Source organism: Poecilia mexicana, unplaced genomic scaffold (assembly GCF_051168715.1).
Source record: "Poecilia mexicana isolate PSO_F unplaced genomic scaffold, ASM5116871v1 scaffold_23, whole genome shotgun sequence".
NCBI classification, from domain to species: domain Eukaryota; kingdom Metazoa; phylum Chordata; class Actinopteri; order Cyprinodontiformes; family Poeciliidae; genus Poecilia; species Poecilia mexicana.
Window position 1 is genome coordinate 1,155,560 of NW_028263392.1, and position 23,172 is coordinate 1,178,731.

The 23,172-nt window shown below is 39.7% G+C and overlaps 1 protein-coding gene across 1 annotated transcript in view; it reads left to right on the plus strand.

The window, feature by feature from the left end:
• scube1 (signal peptide, CUB domain, EGF-like 1) overlaps positions 1-23,172 on the plus strand; it is a 103,349-nt gene that overhangs the window by 14,688 nt on the left and 65,489 nt on the right. The window contains exons 3-4 of the mRNA XM_015001662.2: positions 9,377-9,502; positions 16,832-16,966. Of these exons, the coding sequence (XP_014857148.1) occupies positions 9,377-9,502; positions 16,832-16,966 (261 nt within the window). The remainder of the gene's footprint in view (positions 1-9,376; positions 9,503-16,831; positions 16,967-23,172) is intronic.

A 23,172-nucleotide genomic window follows, 5' to 3' on the forward strand; every position in this document is an offset into this window, starting at 1 on the left:
ATAACTTAGTTCGTCTGCTTCAAGAACATGATAAAAACAGCTGACTTGCCTTCTCAGCATCTTATCAAGTACTGCAGTTTCCTGGTAAGGAGTAATTTAATGCAGGTGTGTTGGAACAGGGATACATCTGGAGTTCGGGTCGTCCTGTGTAAGGCCTGTCTCTAATGACTTTCTCGACACCATTCTTTAAGAAAGGTGGAGTTCCTTCCCTCAAGCACTGAACGTCTACAGGTCCTCCAGAACTACCATGAGGTTATTCATGTTAAAAGTCTCTGTTCTTGAAGTGGTTAATACTCCTCAGCCATGTCTTAGTAGGTTTGCCACAGTCTTCCGGTTTTCAGATGATGGATTGAACAGTTCTCCATGAAATGTTCAAAGCAGGAGAGATTGTTTTAATCTTCTCCACATTTGCCCTGACCTGTCTGCTGTGTTCCTTGGTCTTTGTGTTAAACAATTTTAATACAAATACTATGTGTTTGTATACTATGTATTTGTATCAGAAATACAAGGCTGTTAAACAAAAATGTTTTTCTGCTGAGCACTTGTTCACTCCCTGACCTATGGGGGCGCTGCAATAGCTACTGAAAGAAACGACATTAAAACCTCTGAAGAAGACACTGAACGCAACTTCCATCTTTATGAAATGTAAACTAAAACAGAGTTCCATCAGATTATATTGGTTGTAGGATTTCTCTTTTTGGTCTTTGGTAAAAGACTATGAACCATTTCTCCTGCTGGCACAACACTTGAGCATTTGCTTTAGTTGCATGTACCCAGAATGCCCTGCTCTGTAGTCCGCTTCCTGCTTTTGGAGCGGTCTCCAGTCCCCTTGACATTCACATATACATTCAGACCTCACCAGAGTTCACTTCAACTGAACCCAGATGGAGGTCTGTAAGTAACCAGAGTTCGATTCACACCTTCCCAGATAAACTGGACCAAGGTTCGATTAAAGAGAACTAGATGGAGTTGGTGTGAACGCACCTTTACCCAATTTCATCTTTCAGAGAAACAGTGTACAGACAGAGATATTACAAAGGCTTAGGTATGAATGTATTGTTCAGAAGGAAAAAAAAAGTTCAAATCATATTAATTTGGGGCCACAAGAGTCCTGAGAATCATTTCTCCATATCTGATTAAAACATGAAACTAACTGTCCATAGAGACTTTACTGACATCAATAATGGATTTTTGAGTTTGAATTCAGTTAAATTGAAGTGAATCAAGAGATTGACAGTAACACTGAAACAACAGAAATTTCCTACACTGGTTGTGGCAAAAATCTTCCACCAAGTAGTGATTTCACAGGAAACATTCAGGTTTGGCGAAAATCTCCCTAAACCTTCAAGGAAAATCTATCGGTCTTTTCTAACTAAATTTGAACTTCTGGGCCACCGTCCCAAAAGGTAGAAAAACAACACAGCACTTCACCAAATGAACTCCATACCCAGAGTAAAACTGACTGCTTGAAAACTGGAGAGAGAATTTTATTTTTCAACATAATCAGATATCTGAATAATCAAATGAATGACTTCATCTGAGGAAAATGAATGTTTTGGAAACGATGATCTGTGAGGTCAGTTGAACGGGTCATCACACAGTCTTTATAGATTTGCAGAATGTTTGTGTGACCGAGGAGTCAAATATTACAATGTCAAGATTTAGTGCATCTGATTTATGTTAAGTTAAATGTTCAATTAAAAAGAAAATGCTTCCATTGGTTTAACACTTAGTAAGGACCATGTATTTGTTTTATAAGTGAAATCTTAAATGGGGTATAACTGAACATAGTAATGTGTGTTTGGTCGATTAGTTTCTTGTTTTGACTGTTTTCTTGGCAATAAATCTTAGAGTCTTGGGAAGTCTGTTTGTTTTGGTGAAAATGGTGCCACATAGCAAAATGCACTGGTGGTTTGAACAGCATAGTGGAGCATGAACAACTTTCCAAATCCTTTCTGCTAAATGCCAAACACGCTTTGGTGGAGGCAGTGTGATGATGTGGGGTGGAATGTTCCTCAGTAGAAATACAAGGCTTTCAATCCCAAATGAAAGGCCTCATGGCTTTATCTCAAATAAAGCTACACAGAAATGGCTTGAAGACAACAAGGTTGATGTTCTGGAGTGGCCCAGTCAAAGCCCAGATCTTCATCCCATAGAGAATTTGTGGCTGTACTTGATAAAGGGCTGTTCAAAACTGATCCTCACACAACCTGTCAGAGTCTGAATAGTTTAGCAGGAAGAATGGAGGAAAGGTGCAGCATCCAGATGAGACCGATCCACAGCCAGAGAGACAACGACTAAATAGAAAATTGAAGATTTATTTCAGTCACTTATTTTATGCTTCGTATTTTTATTTAATTGTCATTACTGGCACTGGCAGAGAAGAGTCAGTTGTCATTTTCACATTAAAGGGAACAAGAACTTCTGAGGATAACAAAGGAACAATATGGCCTCCATCTTAAACATGGTGAGATGAGCTGCCTTTCTAGACACTGGCTGCATTTCCACTGCGAATGTGCACAAAACTTTGTTTATATTCTGCCAAAAACTAAATTTTGCAATTGCGGTGTTTCCATGAAGTAAGAAACATTATTAAAATTACATGTGAATTAGTTACTTCAAGCAATAAGTCATTAGGAAAACATGCTGCGCCATCATCCTCCAACTATTTCCTGTTGCCTTCTTCTTTGTGGTTTTCGTCAGTAGTAAAATGTTGATCATGTGACCCATGTGACGTGAAAAAAGAGTTTCCATTGCAGTTTTGCGAAGTAAACCAATTTTTATATTTCCAATAAAAGCCACCTCATCCTAACCCCAAAAGGTTTTCTCGAAAAAGTTTTTTTTTTTTTTTTTTTTTCTAAATTGGGGTGTTTCTATTAAGTGAATTTATTTTCACAATGTCAATTTACGCAATTATACAGTCAGTGGAAATACAGCTACTGCTCATGTCATGCCTCCATATGTGTGTTTGCATTTATATGTCTGAGGGGGAGAGGATGAGTCTGAGTGTCTAATTAAATCCCGGGTCCACATCCACTGCCTGGATAATCAGTGTGTGTGGGGGGGCAGGCTTTACCACATACCTGATCCTGTTGGTCTCTTTACGACACACTGAGATCAATCAGAACCCACCACTTCCCCATCCCCGTAATGAAGCAACAGCTCCTGACAGAGACTCCAAATTGAGACAGATGGTGGACGGGAGGACACCCCCTCACCCCCGCTGATTAGATATGAAGGCTGTAATTGGCTGACTGTGTTTTCCATCAACAGGAATTATTGGCCGTTTCACTAGCCGGTGCCATTATCGGCTCTGCTATTCCTGGAAGCACCTGAAAGCAGCCGAGCCGCTGCACTCCCACTCTGCATCCCTCAGGTCATCTCTGGTTCTGTGTTATCAGCGTCGGCCCATATCAGCAAACAGTCACTCAGCGCTCTAGGAAAATATGCGCAAGAGACTGGATCAAACCAAGAATGCCTCTCCCATCTTTATTATTCACTTCACAGAAATGAGATCTCTCTTTTTATGTGAAATATTAGCAGAGCTGCAAAAACTTGAGAGTCTGACTGTGTGATAATGTATTGTACAGTGGTGCATGTGATGTGTACAATGATCTGATTTCTACTGCTTTTGTTAACAATCAGAAATGTAACGACGGTCAAACACTTTTAATCCTTTCACTTATTTACATATTATTTTATTAGATAGTAATAAAATAATAAATAAACACCCCTTTAAATTTTTACATAGTCATATTAAATGTCACACATTGTATGTTATCCCGTAACATTAGACCCATTCAAATGTTATGAAAGGAAAGTTCAAGAACAGCATCTCCACAGCATGATGCTGCCACCCTTGTGTTTCGCTGTGAGATGATGATGCGTAATGTAAGTTGTATTTTTTTTTTAACAGGTGAAAAAGTTCAGTTTTGATTTCGGTTGCTTTACTCAGTGTGTGGGTTTGTTTTGGGCAAAGCTAATGGGATCAAAGGCAACATCAAGGCTGTCTTTTTCCACGAGTGTTAAAATCATCCGACATCATGACCTTATGAGTACTTGGAGCCTGAGTCAGATAAAAAATCTGAGAATTGACTTTAAAAGCAGATCAAGGATCTGGCAAATTATTTTTTTATTATGTTTTGCAATTTAAGTGGCAAGAACTAAGAGTTGCAGTGCATCCAGGAAGCATTCACACTGCTTCACTTTTTCCACATTTTGTTATGCTACAGTCTTATTCCAAATAAGCTCGTAAACTAAAATCATTTCTTTCCTCATACTTCTACACACAAACACCTCATTATGACATCGTGGAAAAGAGTGTTTTGCAAATGTATCAAAAGGAGAAACCAAAAAAAAAAAATCATTTAGATAAGTAGATAAGTATTCGAAAGCTTTGCTTAATGTCTTGTTGATGCAATTTTGGCAGCAATTGCAGATTCAAATCTGAAAAATTTGGAAGGATGGCTGTTATTTCTCCTCCACAGCTAGTATTTCAATTCAATCCTGAACTATTGGGCACCAAATATAGTTTAGATTTCATTAAAAAACAGTGAGATACACATTTATTTTATATTGACTGGAGACAACGAATCTGATGCCAACTTTAAGGCTGGCTACGCTACAAATTCAGATACATCATTCTTTATCAACAAAGAGGATAATTTTCTGTGGTCCAATAAACATTGTTGTTTCTTAATTTAGAGTGAAAATTCTTAAAACCAGACTGTGATATGGACCTGAACTGAACAGAAAGTCTGTTTTAGGGTTGATCACACTTTAATTTAGGGCAGCTCAGCTGACTGCCATGTGGGATGATAACTGAGTAGATGGTCAGCTCTCAGTCAGGTTGGTCTCTAGATGCTGTACACATTAGACATCTAGTCACAGAGCTGTTTTAAAAGAAAGAAGAATGAGCCGGGACCTGGTAGTTACTATCACATATTCACTAGACGACCTACAATATCTACACACTACATCTTGAGCGAATAACATCTAAGTACAGTACTCTGTGTGCCTGCCACTGTTTTACAGTCTGCAATACATTTTATTATGTTTTTTGACAACTAGAACTCTGGTCTTCATCTCCAGGAAGATATTTTGTCAGTTTTACGTTTTAATCTGTGTTTCTCTGTTATGAGTATCCTGGCAGCTTGAGACTGAAACTCTGGTTAGAAACGAGGATTCATGTTCAACAGCTAACGTTGCTCTTTTGTGATAACAAAAGAAACTTCATACCTGGTGACGTGGAGAAAGTGTCTCATTGTCAAAGCACAGCTTCACCTATAATTTGACTGTCGAACAAAACTTTCAATGAAAACATGTCGTTTCCATGCACAAATATAGCAACTAATATCTGCAATTATTCTGTCAACTTTTAGCTCTCAAATAAAGAAGAATTATTTTCCTAATAATTGATACTATTACTGCCATTTTTCAACACCAAACAACAGGAAGTGATCTGTCTACTTTGAGGACAAATGGTCAAGGACACAACTAGGATCTTGAAAATTTATTTTTGTAGAGTAAAACTGCCTGGGTCCATGTAGGGCACCAACTTCTCCACACGATATGCCTGCAGTTCTGAGACAAACCAAGTGCAATCGTCTAATAGAAAAAAGGATAAAAGCTGCCTTTGCTGGTCGGTTTGGGCTTTCATTTGTTTGCATGATTTACTGTCATTTTGTGGCCATGGCGAATTTTTATTTGTTGATGTGAGACATTTAATCTAGGCAGTTCTGCATCATCTAAAGCACTGTGTAAACATATAACACAGACTCATGCCTAAATGAGGGTTGTGTGTCTCCTGAACAGTGAAATCAGATCTATCGTCTGCTCTAACGGAATGAAAGCAGGAACAAAACATTAATTGCAGATCATGACACATGTGGTTGTCAGGGATGGCCCTCCATAGATCTTCCAAAGCTCTTGCTGATGATGTTCAACTTTTTGTCAAGTGGAGTCAGTGTAGCTGGGGAAACAGCAGAATATGTTTTGACAGACCAAAATGAAGATGTGGGAAGACTTTGTAGCCGCTAGGAATGTTTGTGTAAACATCGTCTGTGGTGATTATTCCACTGGTGGATGTTAGCTGAGGTTCTACATGTTTTATTGATTAAAATTCACATTTTATGACATTATTCAGACATTAAGTCAAAGATGCATTGAAAAATTATGTTGCGTTGGGCTACAAAATAAACAGATGAAAAAATAGAACAGGTAACAGAGAATCATTGAAAATATCTAAGTATAAGCAAATTAGTGCTGCCTTGGAGAAGGAAGGTCCTCGGTTTGAATCCCAGTTGTGAATCTTTTCTGCATGGAGTTTGCATGTTTCTCCCAGAGCATCAGTGGGTTCTCTCCAGGTACTCCAGCTTCCTCCCACAGTCCAAAAATCATGACTCTTAGGTTGACTGGTCTCTGTAATTTGTCCTTAGGTCACTTCTCCTCTTCTTCTATGGAAACTTGAAAAACTCATGGTTTTTGACAAAAGGTTTTTCCGCTAGGGTGAGGTGCTTATCGTCATAAATTCATCTCATGGATCTGCAATGGAAACATGTATTTGTTAGCATCATATGGGTCACATCATCAACAGCTGGATAGTACTACTGGCGAAAACGATGAAGAAGATGACAGGAAGTGGTAGGAGGATGGTGGATTGGTTTTTGTTAAGACGTAATAATATTTTCTGTAACATTTAAGTTCTAGAATGTGTGTATGTGATCCTTTTGTTTGTGAAATGTTTGTTACCTTTTGGGTGTGTCCTTGTAGCGGCCATCTTGGAACCTACCAAAGAGGAGGCCCTCCTCAAACCCAGCTCTTTTATAGAAAGGGCCATGTTTGCTGGAGTTTGATTGGCTGGGCAGTTAATAGAGAAGGTGGGGACAACAGTATATAAGGACACTGCTGGCTGAGCCTTGAGGAAAAGAGAAACCTGAGAGACTACTGGAAACACTTGCTGAAGGAGGCCTAATAGATCACCTTTATGTATGCTACAGCCAACTTTGCTGAGTTTTCCTTCCACACCACACCTCTCATTTAGCCTGTTGTCTTCCTTCATTCACAGGCGTAAACCATCCCACTTCTGACACCACTGTTACACAGAAAATATTATTGCTTCTTAACAGTTTTGCTGTCTCCACCGGAGCTTTGACAGCATCGCACTGTTCATAAAATGTATGCATCATTCGAACGTGTTTAATTCTGTCATTTGAAGACTACACTGAGCTGTTGGAGTACGTCCAGTGTTCACATGTGCAGACTACACTGTCTGCATTATGAGGATGTCTGATTCAGTTAAAAGCTGCTGGAAAATGTTCACTTGTGTCAGATTTCCCTAAATTATCATCAGGTGTTATAAACCCATGATAATCTGAAAGATTTTTCCTGAAGCCAAGGTGTCAGGTGAAAAAATATTTACCTCATTGAAGTTTTGGAATATGGCAAATTGTGAGCAGATTCAATGGGTGTTAATACTTTTGCGAAGGCCAGTATGCTTTATTCTGTCTGGAGTCAGTGGAGATACAGTGGCAGATTCTGCTGTGAACTCCAACAGACACAGGTGACACCCACCTGACCCGCTTACCAGAGACCGCTTTAAAAAAATCATCTCAGATTGATGATGAGGGACACAGTATAGGTGAGAGGGGGGGAGGGAGACGTCTCAGACTTAGTAGGCCATTGTCTGCCTGGCGTCTGCAGCTCCGTCATCAGCCAGCCACTCTTCTTACTGGCTGCTTACTGGCACAGTTACATAACTCAGCACAGACACCCAGAAATGGATCCAACCCGACTCAGATTGTGTCTGAACACATCTCTGCCTAACTGTTGTCTGCCTGACTTCTCTTTACTCACACCCACTGGGGGTCGGCAAAAATCCACCAGGTGTAGCTTTTTTGTTTTCTCTTCATATGCTTCAAACTATATGTCGTATAAAAATGAGAAAGCCTGATCTGTGGAATAACTAGACATAGAAAAACATAATAAAAACAAGTTAAACATGAAATATGATGTTTTCTCAGGGCATGGGGAGGGGGGGCTGAAAGGTTTTATGAAAATGTTGAAATATTAAATATAATCAGTGGCATGCACAGACAAAAAAGGCATCTTGTGCAGCAAAATGGAACTACCAACAGATTTTCCCTCCTACATATTATTCCAAATCTCACTTCTAATTTGCATGTAGTCTCACATGAAAATAGATACCTTTGTCTCTGATCAAATGGATGAGAACAACTGGATGAATTTGAAACAGAAACACACATTATAACAGCTGATAGCAAAGAAGGACATGTTAGTAATGCCTTTGTTGGTTGCATCGTAGTCACCAGTGTTTTTGGGAAATAGTGCAGATTTTACAGAAGATCCAACACGTTCAGCTGCACATTGTCCCCAAAAACAAAATCAATCTATCATCCTTCTAGTACTTCCTGTTGTCTTTAATGGAAACATGGAAACGTAGCTAGTGATCAACCGGTAACCAGCTCAGAAGGTCACTCATACGTCTTCTACTGCTATCTTTGACAGCTTTTTTATTTTTCATTGCTCAATTGAACAAATAACTTTATTTGAACAATTTTAGATGTCCCTACATACAAGAAGCACATGTGCAGTTCTTTTCACTGCCTTAGTTTAATTCTTGCAGATTCTTACATTTGAGTATTATATATTGGTTACTGTTGACTTTCGTGTGTTTGTCAGATTGCATTTGAACGCCCTGAGGTCCATTTGCGTGATTATTATGGTTGTATTATTTTAACATTTCCAGGCATGAATGGGTTTTATCTTTCATGTGACCAGTTTTCAAGGCTCAGTTGTCATTTTCCAGACATGTTTTTTCCACGGCTCTGTGAAGTCACTGACAGTAAACTTCACTTCTCCAGATCCTTCTTGCACTTTAAAGCCATGAAGGCTAAAGTTACACTCTGGTCCTGGTCCTCTTATGTCCATCTGAGACTTGGAGCCAGAGAATTGTGAGTGACTGTGATGTACAATTAGTTGCCTGCAATCTTTTTAGAATTGACTGAAATCTATTAGGCAGTGGAGCAGCTAGCAGAAGTCTGTTTTAACTCCACTCCTCTAACAGCCATTAGAATAATAATAAAAATGAAAAAAAAAATGCTCAGATCTTGTTGACTTGTTCTCCTTTAATGTGCATAATGTAAAAATAATTTCTCTGGGAAATGTACACAATTAAAAGGAAACAAATCTAAACATTACAATGGATTTAAATTCTAAAGCTGCATGAAACTCGTTTGAAATTAAAGCTGAGGCGACTTAGACAAATAAAAACAATAACTGAACACATTCAGAACATAAAGTCACAACATAACCTCATAAACATAGTTTGGGTAACATGAACTGCTTTCTCTTTCAGACGTGGATGAATGTACGAATGACTACAATGGGGGCTGTGTCCATGAATGCATCAACATACCTGGGAACTACAGGTGCACCTGCTACGATGGATTCATGCTGGCCCACGATGGACACAACTGTTTAGGTATGAATGGCTTCTGTTGGGACTTCTGGCCTTTTGCCTGGCTTATCGCTTCATGCTGCCAGGACGAACTTCTTCATGAAAATGTTGTTTCGCTTCCAATGCTGAGCTCCCCCTCACTGTGATGTCAGACGTTAATTTATACAAAGCTCCTCTGAGCTCTCACCATAGCATATCGGTCAACTTTAGGTCTCAGCTTTGACTAGGACATTACAGTATCTCGATTCTCTTGTTTTTCAGACATTTTGTGATGGGTTTGTTGTTAAGTTTGATTTTAATGATCTGCCTCACTGGAGGGTTTTCCTTACAGCGACTGTGTCCATACTTTTTGCCTTGAGGGCCAAAATTGTCAAGTTGCCAGTATTCAATGGTCTTTTATCAAATTAAAACTCAAAAGATTTAGACAATATTTTAATGGTGTAAAGCAGTTTAATTTTTTGTAGAAAAGAAATCAGTAAATTATTGTTGATCCAACATTTGGACATTTGAACAGCTGTCATTTAATACAGCTGCTGTCTTAAATGACAAGCAGAATATTTTCCAAAGCTTTTTGGGGTTTATTGTCCTCATTTCCTCTTTTTCTTTTTTCATTTTTCTTTTCTTGTTTACATTTTTGCAACAAAGGTTGGGCAGTGCTCACTCATATTAGCAAAGCGTCATCAAAGTGTCTATCTATCTATCTATCTATCTATCTATCTATCTATCTATCTATCTATCTATCTATCTATCTATCTATCTATCTATCTATCTATCTATCTATCTATCTATCTATCTATCTATCTATCTATCTATCTATCTATCTATCTATCTATCTATCTATCTAGCTACTGTTAGCGATCAGTAGCACACTGCTGGCGGATGTTTAGTGTACTGTGGAGCAGAAAGCGGATGTTATTGTTTCTCCCTACATCCAGTGGGTGGCGCAGGTTGCTACAATCGATGGTAGTTTCACAGGCACACCTGGTAGGAGGAAACAAATGCATTTCATTCTATTGGCTGAGAGGTTGCCAGGTGACTGTGCCAAAACGCGGTTCCAAACAGCAAACAGAGAATGTTTCGAAAGCAAGCAGAGAGTCTGAATAGAGACTAATAAGTGTGAGCGCGAGAAGAAGTTTTGAGTAAGCATTACAAGTTTTGAGAAGAAAGGTAAGAAGTCCTGCTTTCAAAATAAAAATGTAAGCAAAAGTCTTAAAAGACATGAGATCATGCTTTCAGACTTTGAGTGCTCTTGGACTGTGGCAGAAAAATTCCTCCATATAGGTGTAGTTGGTTGCTGGTTTAGCTTGGAAGGTGCAGAAGAAGAGAATGTTGGAGGGCAGACGGTGGTTTTTTGGTTGTTGATTAAGAGCAGCCTTTAGCCTGCTGGGTGTGGGAGGATGTTATGGAGTAGGAGCTATAACTTGAACAAACCAGGAAGCAAACCAGGAAGGCTAGCTTCAGGAAGGCTAGCTACCTGAGCAGCTAGCATTATATATTTTTTAAATTATGGTGTTTTCCTGGTGTTTTTCTATAAGTTTCCTGAAAATTTAGGGATTTGTTCAAGACAGATAGTTTAGGAGGAGGTATTTTGTATGTGCGGTCATGATATTTAGAAAAACCTGCAATTTACAAAAAATGTGATGTAATTTCTTCTGTATGTACTTTATACAGTGTAGTTAGCACATTAAAGCCCACACAAGACAACCATTCTAAACAAAAGCAGTTTACCTAAGCAGTGTATTGCTGGAAGTTGGCTTCTTTATTTCATTCTGTTAGCCATCTGACTGTACATGTACATGTGTTGTACATGTACAGTACATGTGTTTAAGTTCAGGATTGTGGATTAAGTAGAAGGTATTCGGGTTGCTAATTCCAACAGTCACTGGTATTTACTGGCTGGTGAGAGGAAACCAGCTGTGTCTGTCCCTAACCTCAAGACTGGCTTTACTAGATGTTGACTGGATGCAGCCTTAATGAGCTGCTGCTGATTAAATCAGAGTTCAAACGAGGCAGTAAAGTGTGAAATCACAGACAGAATATCTGTGATCACAGAACCAGTAGCAGCTCTGTGCTCAGACCTACCGTCCCATTTTTAATTCCTGCGGTTTTTCGTTTCACAAACTGACATTATAAATTCAGCCAAACTTTTTTTTATTAAAACTTGTAGTAAAGTTTTCAGTTTTAAGCTGTGCCTCAAACACAAAAAGCTTTTCTTCTGTGTTATCCTTGTTTCTACGTGTCTTGGCACAGTTGGGTCTGATTGCCCTACTATGTCAAGGAAGATTTACCCTACAACAGTTGTATCATGACATTTAAAGGGATGTATTCTCATAGTAATTACAAATTGTAATGTTCATATCCTTCCTAATGAGAGTCAAAGTATTTCCTTACAAACTATTTTAAAAGTTATACAAGTTATTTTAGTGTTTTTGTGACTAAATGTCATAAGTCAGTCCATTTTTTTACTTCCAAATACCAGCTTCAGTCATAAATCCAAACATTCAGTTACAATTATTTTTCCCATAATATCCAACATTAAAAAAGACAGAATTGTTCAGTTTTTATTTTTTTTTAAATTATGGTGTGTTTTTTTTTTTAGATTTTTTTTTCATGTCTATTGCATTTGCAAGAATTGGAGGCATTGTGTACGGGTGTTTTACTGCAGGTGGGATTGTTGCATTTAAAAAAATAATGATCTGGCACCACAGGAAAAGAACATTATGCAGAAATATTAAAGCAAAATCTCAAAACATCAGCCAGGAAAATATAGCTTGAACAAAAATGGATGAAACAATAACAATACAGCGTAATGTTTTAATCACTCTCAACTGTATTATTCATCAGGAGATAAACTTTTAAACACCATGACATGTTCTTCCATTTCCTTTCACGTACGTGTTAATTCTTGCTTCCGCTGACAAAAACGTGCTTCATTATTACCATTAAAAGTCGTCATAACAGTGTTTTCCAGCTTTGCCGAGTTCAAAGGCAATGGAAAGTAAAATCATACGCCTTCCTGTACCAGAGTCAGACTTGTCAGATTGCTTCCTCACAAATTAATCATATCCGAAAAATGAAGTCAGTCCCTGACGAGGTCAGCGTTGGGTTCAGGTTTATGTCGTTTATGAGTCGTGAAACCCAGCAGAACTGATGCAGATCAGCCGCCGCTTTCTGCTTTTGTCACTTTGGGTTCTCAACATGCTACAGTTTAATTTGAAAACTATTTTCCCAGTGTGCTTGTCAGAGTTCAGACTCCTTTCATATCACATTCTGCTCACATCCTCTGGGCCTGCTTGCAAAAACACTATAAAGGCTCTGCGGCTTTTAATGGAGCCGAAGCTATGATATTGAGAAACCTCACGGCCTTGTAGTTAAATGACAAACCCGACGTTGGAAAAATTGCGGACATCGGTTTTGTGTGAGCGTGCAGGAAGTCGCTCCATCATCTCAGCAGATGCACCGTGTCAGTAACTGAGGACATTAACTGATTTAAGGTTGGCTAATTGTCCTCTAATTAAAAAGCCGTCCTGTTTGGTTTCTTCGCTTCCTTTTGATTTCGACTTTGTTTATTTGGGTTCGCCGTGGACACAGCTGGACCCAATGTGCCGTCGGTTGCGTGACTTCTTTGAATGTCTGCTGCACTTGAACAAGTTTATTTTCCTTCCCTCCAACGTGTCTTTTCCATTTCAAACCTTGGATCTCAGATTTGGATCCAAAGTGGGCAGTTGTGGAGAATTGTGTGCAAATTTTGGCATGTTGCAGACAGGAGATGTGGGACTACAGAAACAATGAAAGAAAATAAGGATATTTATGAAATCAAAGCCATCTGCCTTATTACCAATCCATGGATTGGCTTGGAGAACCAAGACAATCCAGATTCTTTAACAATCCTTTAAAGAAGCTAGATAGTTCAAGTTATTACAATGTTTAATCTCATCTTAAAATTAAAGAAGTATTTTTGATTCTTTTTTTACAGTTATGATTAATAAAGTATTTTGAGCAGTTTTTTTTTCTTTTTATCTAGGCTGATATTTTGCCCCAACAGAAGAAATAAACCTGCCAGCGTTCTGACAACGTGTCTCCTAAAACATGGACATCTCCATCATGGATTAACAAACGTTGCATTTTAGGTAACGGTGTAACGTTACACATATTCCTACCAAACATATCCAGTACAGTCGTCTCAGTTTGTCCTACCCATGTACCAATCAAATAGTTTTATACCTGAGCACGTGGAGGATGTTTATGAAGTACGACAATCTGTAGTGTAGCTTCAAAAGGATCACTGTTATGCATTTTCTAGGCACATAGTGCCATTTTACTGCACAATCAGGTAACTATGTTATCTTTAGTTGTTATAAAAACGCTGTATATATCGAACATGATTTAAATGAAATTTGACTTTGCATTTTAAGACCTTAGAATTGGGCCTCTGTCTCTTTAAAAATTCCTGCTCTTTCAGAAACTCCACCTTCAGGAAGTCATCACATCATGGCTCCGCTATTAACCCTTTAATGTTTTTACTAGCATTGCAGGGAGAAAGTAGCTTCTTTAATGAACTCAGCAGATGTGAAGTTCTACCAGGTGTTTGCTAATTACTGCTGGCTAGTCTGAAGGAGCTGAGCGGGGAGGGGCTGCTCTGTGAGCCTGGACACTGCAGCTCCGAGGAGGAGATGAGAGAGCTGACCTGCTGTCTCAACTGAGCTAACGGAGGAGAAAGCCTTTAGTAGCGTCACTCTGTCAGAGCTACCGCTGTCCTCTGTGGAGAGAGGAGAATCTTCCAGAAGGACGACCATCTCTGCAGCGATCCACAAATCAGGCCTGGAGATGGACAAAGGCACCTGAAGGACCTCAGACACAAGATGAGACGAAGACTGAGCTCAGGTGTGAATGACAGGCGTTGTGTTTGGAAGAAACCAGGCGCGGCTCATCACCTTCTCTACAGCAAAGCATGGTGGTGGCAGCATCATGCCATTGGGATGTTCTGCAGCAGCAGGAACTGACTGACTAGTCAGGACAGATAAAGACGAATGCAGTGATGAACAGAGTAGATGAAAACCTGCTGCAGAGCATCCTGACCTCAGACTGAGGCGAAGGTTCATTAGTTCAGCAGGACAACGACCCAGAGGACAGGCTTCAGAACCTCTCTGTGAACATCCTGGAGGAGCCAAACCAGAGACCAGACTGGAATCTGATGGGACATCTTCAGAGAGATCTGAAGATGTCTGACAGACGTCTCCATCCAACCTGCTGGAGCTGAAGAAGAGCAGGAGGGAAGAACCTGAGAACGACTGGAGGCGGTAAAAGCTGCCAAAGGTGGATCAACGAAGCATTAAGCAAAGGCTGTGAATGCTTCTGTAAATGTGATTTTCTTTGTTTTCTATTTTTAGTGAGCTTGTGAAACTCTCAAAGGCTTTTTTTTTTAAACCATTTTGTCCTAGTTGAGTGCTTGTGTCTATAATTTGGAAAGTGATAATTTAATACAACTCGGATCAAGGCTAGAGCAAGAAAATGTGGAAAAAGTGAAGCATTGTGAATGCTTTCCGGATGCGCTGTATATGAAGCACATCCTCACTGTGTTTAGATGGAGCTTCACCTCATTTGAGCCCAACGTGAAGAGAAGGGGGTATCGGGGGGAGGGGGCCGTGGCTGAAACTGGAAAAAAAACAAAAAAAAACACCTCTGTCCATGTTTGTATAGAAACTGGAATGGCATTTCTTTCCTCTTAACTTTCTCCTCGAGCGACCCGAAGATTAAAGTCATCAGTCATATTAATGGCATCCATTACGGCTCAGGATTTACCTAAAATAGTGTTAGGAAGTGCTGTGAAAACAAAGCAGAAGTTCACCAAGGACACGATTTATGCTCACAACGTAGAACCTACGCTGCTATATTTACACACGGAGCTGGAACTTTATGGGCCTGCAGCAGAAGAACTCAGTGAAGTCATCGCTGAGGTCCGTTAGGCCGTCACAGAACCGACTGAATATCCAACATCATTCATTCGGGGGAAGCTGTGAAGAGCAGCTGAGCTTTATGGCGCTCTGCTTTTATTATTATTACATGACCTGTTTTCTGTAATCTCTGTCTACTTGCAACTGAATTTGTTAAAATCTGTTATGTACATTTTAAAAAGTCATCCTACTCAGTTACACATTCCTTTCTGTTTGTTAGAACTGTACAGTACTTTTTATGTTATAATCTTGTACAGAATATTATAATTATTATTGTTAATCTTGTTTCTTTATATATAATTTAAACATGTTTTGATCCTTTGTGTGAACCTATTGCTGCCTGAATTTCCCCTGTGTGAGACAGTAAAGGCTATTCTATTCTATTCTATTCTATTCTATTCTATTCTATTCTATTCTATTCTATTCTATTCTATTCTATTCTATTCTATTCCAGAACTTAACTCAGTAAACCAAGTCTGTTTGCCAGAGAGAATATTCTAATAAACGACATATTTCTCAAAATATTCATGTGGCTAAAAAACAACCTGAACTACAACATGAATAGAAGAAAACCTCACTAATACTGTCTAAGTGCTTTTATTTAATACAAAAATGGAACGATTGTTGAACTGGTGTTGAAATTTTCACTCAGAAATGTTCAGGTTCCTTTTCAGAAAGTAATGAGATTAATCTCAAAATTTCTGAGTTTTTTTGTTGTTTTTTTTTTTTCTTTGGCAGAAATTCATTCCTTTTATTTTCCTACTTACAGTGGCCCTAACAGGCTGCTGTAGTGTTTTTTAAAAGGAGTGATGGAAACACGTTTGGCCGACTGGTTCTGGCGTAGTGACTTTGAAACCTTGGTGTTGCTTTCGTCTGGTGCCGGCCGGTCCAGTTGTGACCTCTTGCCATCTGCCTTTTCTTCCTCCTCTCTGGTTTTGTGTCCTGCCTGAGGCCGGCGGCCCGTCTCAGCACTTCAGACTAAACAGGGCGCACAGTCACCATGTCAGACCCGGGTTTACACACACACCCACGTACAGAAGCTGTCACGTCTGATTACTGTACAGTTCGTAGGCCACTTCACTGAAAACTTTATAAGCCTTTCAGCAGCACAGTGCAGGATAAACAATGTTTCCCTGCAGTACGGAGCGACGCCCGCTAACACTTAGCGCCAGGCTTTTCATCCAGCCACAGAATCCACCTGTTAGTGTGATAGGACAGCATGGCTGTTCCTCCTGGGTCCTTGTAACATTCCTGATTCTGGTGTCAACATCGCTGCGCGCATAAACTGTGACTCATATGCTGTTATTAATGCAGCTCAGTAAGTGATGAGTGTTTGTTCCACTGCTGCGTCTCATCCCTTGCCTCCGTGCTGTCTCTCTCTCTCTGTGTGTGTGTCCAGATGTGGACGAGTGTCTGGACAACAACGGAGGATGCCAGCAGGTGTGTGTGAACACAATGGGAAGCTACGAGTGTCAGTGTACAGATGGCTTCTTCCTGAGCGACAACCAGCACACCTGCATCCACCGCTCTGATGGTAAGACTGGGACAAAGAGACCAGAGAGATAACATCAGGTTACAAGAAATCTTCTTTGGAAATTGTCTGTTTTTTTTATTTTTTTATCTAAATTAGGACTATTTTGCACCGCTGAATCCAAAAGTGACATCCATTTTTTTTTCAATCAGGTTAGAGAAAAAATATTTTCTAACAGAGTGTATTAATTAAATGTTACAAACTTGAATTTCTGTAAATTGGATAATAAACATATAATAATCAATGATCACTCATTGATCAGATTCTCCAGATGTGAGAACAAGTCCTGCATGTTGATGCTCTTGTTGCTCCATAGTTCAGAAAGTTGACATGATTGAGCAAAAGCAATGTGATTTTTGGATTCAACTCATCAAAATGACCCTAAAGCTCCAGACAATTTCTTTGGCTGTTGACCAGGGTAATATTTCAGTTATGGAAAGAATTTAGAAAAAAATAAAAATCACATTTTAATTGTTAGGATTATTGTCCAGGATGTAGTAGAGCACAAAGAAAATTATTTCATATAATACAGTTTAAAATGAATAAAACTCTAACATGCAGCTTTGTTAATTTTATCTGTCTTTATAAACTGGGCGTCTCCTGGAAACTCTTCCAAACAAACTATATGTTTTCTTTTTTAATATTTTGTAATTTTACTGTAATGAATTTTGCCATTTTATCAGCTACCTGAAGCCTGCAGAATCAGAGTGCTGAACAGTAACAGTCACACCTGGTGTTACAAAAGTATTCACACCCCTAAACTTTTCTTTTTTACAGTAAAATCACAAAGTTGATTGTTTCTTTTACCGATCGTTGTGAAGCGGAACAAAAGGATACACGGTTTACGTTATGTTTTTAAAACAACATAAACGTTTCAGGTGGAGGAATATACAACCTCATTCAGTCCATGAGCTGTAGAACCATGTTTCAGGTAAAGCAGCCAGACTTTGAGCCAGATCAGATTTTTAGAAAAGCGAAGCAGGTCACTCCGACTACGTTCACTCTGCAGGTCTTAATGCTCCATTCAGATTTTCGGTGAAATTTGATTTTGTTCATTCACATTTCCAAATGTATGTGACTTGCATGTGATCTGCTGTCTGAACTGCAGACAACCCAATAGTGTCCTGCATGCACAGTGGAGGAGGCAATGATGTCACACCCAGTGAGCATGCTCAGTGTTTGTGGAAGTAAACATGGATGCTAACGGTGGAGCGTCTCTGGTGACGTTAAAGTCACTGTCCAGCCAGAGCCAGCACATTAACAGCTTAATGCTCATCATCATGGTCGTGGTTTTTCTTCTAATTTTCATGTATCAGGAAATGTGAACAACCACGCACAAAAAAAAAAAAAAAAAAATCTGATTTCACAAAACATCTGAATTGAGCGGCTGGCAGTGTGAACGTCGCCTCAGTGATCAACAAGGAATGAAGGTTGAATGAGCCCAAATAAAGGAGCACAGGTGCTGTTTGTTTTCCTCCTGCTGGTTTTCAACTGTTTTATGAGGAGAGATTTCCATTCCAGACCGAGTTCATGTAGTTTACCATGATGTAACTGCCAGGGGATTAGTTAATTAGCAGGACTTTATCCATGGAACAATAAAATGGCTTGATTAAACAATTACATGGGGTAACGGAAATTTCAATTACACGTTATTAGACTTATTTTATTTTTTATTTTTTGCTCTTCTCTTTAAAATATTAAAGACCATACAGTACTCTCATTAGAACAAGATTTAAAAAAACTCCCAAAAACAAATATAAAATAAAATAAATAATATTAAATAAAACTATGACACATTGAATTTTGGAATGTCATGGCAACAGGAAGAAAACTGGTTTTATACCACTTAGCTTTACATCTTAGCATCGTCTCACTTAGATCATCTCTGTAGGTTTCACTCAGCAGCAGCAGCTCTGAGCTCCGTTTTCCTTTTACTCGCTCACACTTCTCTGCTGCCTGAACAATAGACACATGCATGCAGCTGTGAATGGGGACAGTGTGCTGGAGGACATCAAAGACGCAAAGCGATGACAGTCGTTTGTCACTCCCTAATGGGAATGGGCAGGAGGAGTGGGGCTGTGGGCAGAGACGGAGGGCGAGGACGGAGAGGTCGAGTGAAGGAGGAGGCTGTGACCTCTGCCTTTGTCCGCTCCCTCTTCGCTCGGAGCGCTCGTGGTGCCGGTGTGGTCGGCGTGGAGGCATGTCAGGAGGCACTCAGGACGTTAGAGGGTCCTTTGTGGAGGAGTGAAGCGAAATAGGTGCACAAACAGATAAATGTTTGCTCAGTGGGAACTCCGCCGGCCAGCGAGCTCCTGCCGTCGTTTCCTGTCACTCCAAACTCATTTTAAAGCTTTAGGTTCGCGCCAGGGGAACCCTGCCTCTGTTGTTTCTTAGTTTTCACAGCGATTGACCAAATGTAGCTGGACATTTCTTTGGGAAATAATTTTAAAATGATTATGACACATTATGACTGAAGCTGTTCTGTATCCATGTTCCAACTGTAAACGTGTGTGTAACCTGGGATGCTCACAGTAAACAAGCAGTAAAAATCTGTAGGTGTGTGAGTGTGTATGGCCTCGCTCTGGCTGGCTATCCTGAGCCTTTCACCTTCACCACACACGCACACACACGCACACCTCCCTCACCCCCCTCATACACACTCTGTTCCACTTCCACAATCAGACGCTTGTCCGCTGTCCCCCTCCAGGCCAGGAATAGCCGTAGAATCGCAGTGTTCCACAGGAATCTTTTTGCTCGCTCTCTTTCCATCTTAAACATCACAGTCCCAGTGACACTCCTGACCTCAGCAGGATGTGTTTGAAAACCACACCTGTTCACTGTGTAGCTTCTCACTGCAACCAGCATGGACAGACCAAAGAGCCGACGGAAGACATCAGAGCATGAGTTGATGCTGACGTTGTAGACGGATGAAGGATGTGTCCTCCTTTGGTCTGGGACAGAGGAGGACATCCTCTTGGTCTCTTGCCTTAGCTTTTGCTTTTCGAAAGTTATTTTGCAAACCCAACTTTAAAAGTTACTTTTCTACTCTCTAGCCTCACAACCAGATTACTTCAAATTTAAGGACTGTGGAATTTTTCCTTTGTATGAAATTCCTTTATTATCTGTAATAAATGAATACCAGATTCAGTTATTAAAGATAGAAACTAGAGGTCAGGCCTGAAATCTTGGTTTAGTGATGAACTCTGACCTGAACCTTCAGAGTCACGTAAAGATGGTTACAACATCAGCCTTCTATCACCTGAAGATCATTTCCAGGATTAGAGAACTAATGTCTCATCAAGATCTAGAGAAACTCATCCATGCATTTATCTTTAGTCATATTGATTACTGTAGCAGAGTCTTCACAGGTCTGTGAAAAACCAATCCTCCAGCTGCAGCTGATCCAGATGCTGATACTGGTGTCAGTTCTAAAGTATTTACACTGAATCTCTGTCACTCTGAGAATAGTCTTTAAAATACTGTTGTTAGTTTATTAAAAAACGGAATGGCTTATCACCAAAATACATTAAATACTTGTTATGTTGTATCAACCTTCCAGACCCCTCAGGTCTTTTGGTTCTGGTTCTGCTCTGCATCCAGAACCAGAACCAAATGTGGAGAAGCAGCGTTCAGCTTCTATGCACCGCAAGTCTTGAACAAACTTCTAGAAAACTTCAAAGATGCTTAAACAGCGAAATTGCTCTGCTTTAATACAGAGCAGGTGTTGTATTAAATGTTACTTTTGTATGTCTTTCATTTAAAAAAGTAAATCTTTCCATTTATGAAACTTCCCTTCTTCCTCATTACCCACGTCACACTGTTGCATAAAGCAACAGCAATACGCAAAACAGCAATTATAACATGGACATTAGAAAGGTTATTAATACGTCTGGCAGAGCGAGGAAGTGCAAAGTCCTGCAAAAAATGAAATCAGCATCTCCATGAAGCTTGTCAGCAGAGGAAAGCATGAAGTGCTCTTAATGTTTCTGGTAGATGTGGACTGTGGCACCCAAACCATCACTGGTTGTGGAAATGTCACTTTGGGCTTAAAGCAACATGAATTCTGCTTCTCCTGACTCTCCAAATGAAATGAAAACCTTACTTTCATCTGAGAAAAAGACTTTCCACCATTGAGTAACGGCCCAATCCTTTTTCTCCTTAGTCCAGGTAAGACTAGAATTAATCTATGTTCACTTTTAATGCAAAGTTGCTCTAAAAGTTGCATTGAAAGTCCATTAAAAGTGCCAACTTTGCATGATTTTGTAAATTATGATAATTTAATGCAAAGTTGACACTTTTAATGGACTTTTAATGCAACTTTTAGAGCAACTTTGTATTAAAAGTGTCATTATTTACTGAATGACACTTCATGACAACTGTCATAAACATCGATAAAGACATTTTCATGTTCATGACAGGTGTTATGTCATGTTTTTGTCTGTGTCATGTCAGTCTTATGCACACCCCTTCAAATAAAGTGTTACCGATATTCCTGTTGGAATCTGAATTCTTGAATTATAAAGAATGAAAAAAATCCAATTTATTGAGAAGTTATGTTTACCAATTGGTTTATAGCAAACTGTATTTATATGCATGTTTTATCAGTTGTTTTACCACACTGAGATGCTTTATATGTTCACACAGCAGCTAGCGCTCCCTGTATGAACGTCTGGAGGAGGAACTAAACCTGAGATTGCAATAATAAACTCTCCTGTTTGTGGATGTTTCCCCCGATATAATGATGTGTGAGCCATTAATTCTGTGGTAACATGTTGCTAAATGGTAAAACAAACCGAAGGAAGCAGTCTTGTTGAAAATGTTGTCCTCTAGTTCCCAAACAACATGCATATTCAGAGTGCCATGTTCTGAGCGAGAGGAAGCCGAAGAGAGAGAAGGGGATTGTGGAAACAGGGCATGGGGGAGGTGTGAGCGCTCGGGCAGAAAAACAGAAAAAATAAACACAGAGACAAACATGGTGGACTTGACAAAAGTTGTTTATTTGGAGCTGTGGAAGGAGAGGAGGCAGGCAGAGGCTGAGGCCGCCGCGCTCAAACACAAACAGACGAGCGCAGAAAGTCACGGCGGCACAGACATTTACTGGACAACACGCAGATTCACACACTCACGCACACGCCCACATGCGCAATGTTCTTCATGATGAAGGAATTCTCACTTTAAACAAACCGAAGCAGGAAACTGGAGGTACAGAGAACTTTACAATGACAGGCCTGGAACACGTGGGAAGCCTAAGTGCAGGGAGCTCCTTCTGCCTGGCTGTCAACCGCTACTACAACATCAGACTCCTTCCATTTTAAAAACAACTTACCTGTTGATGATGCAAAATACATCTAAAAATCTAGATTCTGTACTACAGGTAGAAGCCTCTCATTGGCTGAAGCAGAATATCTTCTTGATGACTTTATCAAAGCAAAGACTTCATATCGAGGTTATAAAAATAACTTCATTGCCTGCACCTTTGACAATACAAACAGAAACTGGTGTGAATTTGGAATTTATTTCTACAGCAACTGTATTCAAATAGTTTTATGGGTCTTTTCAGTTAAATCAGATCTTCCCTAAGCTTGTGTAGGCCAGTGGTGTCCAAAGTCAATCCTCATGACCCAGGATCCTGAATGTCTTGGTTCCTGAATCAAATGATGGATAATCAGCTGGCCTCTCCAGAACAGGACATACCGAGCAGGAGGAAATAGCTGGACCATTTGACTCAGCAGTTGGAGCAGAGATGCATCTAAGGTTGTTTTCACATCTGCTCTGTTTGGTTTGCTTTAACTGTACGTTAGTTTGTTTGTCTAGAAAATCTGGTTCATTTGAATAGGTGTGAATGCGAAACTCTGATGCGGACCAATAAATCAACTCTGGTCTGCTTAAATACTTACGTCTCAGTTCGATTAAAGTGAATGCATATGTAAATGCTAAGCAGGGCATTCTGGGTAAAGAGAACCAGAACAAACATGGGAGTCTAGCGCTAGCAGGAGAAGTGGAATGAGAATTTTTCCAAAGACAAAAGAGAAATCCTACTGCTAAAATATGACAACATTTTGGTTTAAATTTTGTGAAGAAGGAAGTTGCATTCGGTGTCTCCTTTAGAGGCTTTTGTTGTTTCCTTCAGTTGTTTTTTTGGTACAGCGCCCCCTCAGGTGAGCAAATGAACAGGTGTTTCAAAGGGTTTGGCTCGTTTGACTCGGTTC